The sequence below is a fragment of the Physeter macrocephalus genome, chromosome 15, assembly GCF_002837175.3.
Source record: "Physeter macrocephalus isolate SW-GA chromosome 15, ASM283717v5, whole genome shotgun sequence".
Taxonomy (NCBI): domain Eukaryota; kingdom Metazoa; phylum Chordata; class Mammalia; order Artiodactyla; family Physeteridae; genus Physeter; species Physeter macrocephalus.
In genome coordinates, this window is record NC_041228.1 from 62405702 (window position 1) to 62408126 (window position 2425).

General features: G+C 45.6%; 1 protein-coding gene across 1 annotated transcript in view; it reads right to left on the reverse strand.

The window, feature by feature from the left end:
- Window positions 1-1949, reverse strand: part of LOC114487854 (ganglioside-induced differentiation-associated protein 1-like) — a 6567-nt gene extending 4618 nt beyond the window's left edge. The window contains exons 1-2 of the mRNA XM_028500325.1: window positions 1769-1949; window positions 896-1088 (exon numbers count right to left, since the gene is read on the reverse strand). Of these exons, the coding sequence (XP_028356126.1) occupies window positions 896-1088; window positions 1769-1885 (310 nt within the window). The 5' untranslated portion in view covers window positions 1886-1949. The remainder of the gene's footprint in view (window positions 1-895; window positions 1089-1768) is intronic.
- Between the last annotated feature and the right edge of the window lie 476 nt (window positions 1950-2425).

The following is a 2425-nucleotide window of genomic DNA, read 5'->3' on the forward strand; positions in this document are numbered from 1 at the left end:
AGCTACAGTTTACCTCAAAGGCTTGTTATTAGGAAGAAGCAAGACACTGTGTAAGTGGCAATGGCTATGAGAGATGGTCTGTGTAATAGGAAGGTTTGGATTTGAAAGGCTTGCATTCCAGCCCTAATCTGCCATAAAATAGCTGTTACCTTAGGCAACCCCTCTGTTTCTCTTTCCTCGTGTACAAAAGGGGAATGATTAGTCTACCATGCCTATCTCAGGTTGGTTTTTTTGGAAGACTGACTAGAACAGAAATTATAAAATGTCTGACACAAAACAGGCTGTCAATAAATGATTATTACTTAACAGCACTGTACTGATTTGAGCCCTATAATTCCTCACAAAAGATATAAAATTCAAACCATACAGATGTAACAAGGGCAAAGATCTCCAAGTATACCAACACTCTAATCTCCCTTGCCTAAGATTTATTTCTCTTTTTCCCTCCTATTGTTTTTAAGGTAGAACCGTTTAGTAGACTAAATGACACTGATTTTCATACTGTTCATTTAAAATCAATATTATGAATTTGACTTCAAGGCTAATAAATCACCACCACAAACCACACACCCGCAGGGTTTTTTGCAAGTGAATTTAAAAGGCAAGTTCCAACATTAAAATTGGTACGTGAAATCTTTTCAATGGAGTTACAATGGCTTATACAGAATTTATGCTATTGACCCACTTTATATTTGTGTGCTTATGGAAATGGAAAAGGTTGTTGGCACTAAACCACCATCATGAAACCAAAAAGAGGGGAGGAAGGGAGGAAAGGGGGGAGGAAGGGAGGAAAAAGGAAGGAGGGAAGGAAGGGGGAAAGGAAGGGAGGGAGGAAGGAAGACATATATTTGTGTTGAAAGTAAATCCAAGAAATCGCAAATAGCCTTAACATTACCATCCAGGAAAGTCTGTTCAAGATAATCAATGATCTGAGTGGCCTCACAAATAATGTTTTCCCCGTGGATAAGGACGGGCACTTCTCCAGTTGAGTTCAAACGCATAAACCAGGGCTCATTGTGCTCACTCAGGGGCAGACTTACATCATGTTCCTCGCACTTCAATGCCTTTTCAGCAATTACCAAGCGCACCTGGAAGAGTTCACACTGGTTACCACAACGCGTGGAGGCTTTTAATTAAATGACATCCCTGGATACCACCAAGCAGCTCTTTTGTGCTTCCCTGAGTTATTAAGATTTTCAACATTCTTTTCAGCTATTCCTATTCCTGGAATTAACAAGTGAGATATATTCTAGCGTCTTCCTCTTATAAGTGAGAAAAGCCAATTAAGTAATGACAAGGATTCTGGCTATATTCAGTCCACAGTCACCCTCTTCATCGCTACTACTTTCTCGGTGTCCTAAACCTTACGATGCGTCCTCCCCATAATAAGGACGTGAAACAGACAGGCTAGGCCTGTTGAAGAGAGTGAATGCGACCAAGAGTAAAAGAAGGAACCCTAGACGATGTGGCTGCAGGAAGGCGCTTCCCTCCGCCTCGCTCTCCACGGCCCCGGAGACAAGGCCTCCCGCCCAAATACCAAAAGCGATGCTTTTTTGTCGCATTTTCACGACTGGTAGTGCCTTTGCACCTCAGACTGATGCTCCCTGCTCCCCTCCAAGGCGCACCCCTGCCCCTCAGGGAGCGCCCGCCGGGGGTAGGGCGTCGGAGGCCTGTTTCTAAGTGGGCCGGCTTACCCGGGCAACACCCAGAGGGAGCTGTCCCGGTGCTGAAACCCGATCCGCACCGCCCGCCCGGCGGAGGCCTGTACCTTTTGAGAGCTGAAGGAATGCGTCCAGTGGTACAGAATGAGCTTAACCTCCGCGTCCGACTTGCCTTCCGCCATCAAGGGCGCTCCCCCTCTCTGCTCGTTCTGCCTCCGAGCCATTTCGGGGATGCGCGAGCGCGGGAGGGCCTCGCCTGTCCGTCCTTTACTTCTCCCAGCCCTTAGCTTTGCCGGGATGCCACCCAGAGCCGGGAAAGATGAGTTCGCGCAGATGAACGAACAGACCGCTGGGAAGTGTAGTTTCGTGGGCGAGAAAGCTGCGGGGGGGCGGGGGGAGTCTGCGCACAGAAGTCACCTGGGAGGTGCAATTGGACGTTTTTTAGGGTAAACGATCTCAAATATGAGTCCCTGATTATTTAAGATGAGTAATGGAAAATGTTGATTGCAAATTATTCATCGGTTTTGCAGATGGAGTAGAGGTTGCTCAGGCATAAAAGCATCAATTTCCCAAGATACTTAGGGTTCCTCTTGGAGAGTCTGTGCCTTCGGTGGAAGTTCCCGGTTTACAGACAAAAACAACAGGATAAAGATTTATGAGTTTTCATTAGAAGATGCTATTATGCGGTCATGTAATAACAACAATAATAATAATAATAAGTCTCATAAACAATGGCGAATTAAAATAGTCTAGTTAAACAGAAA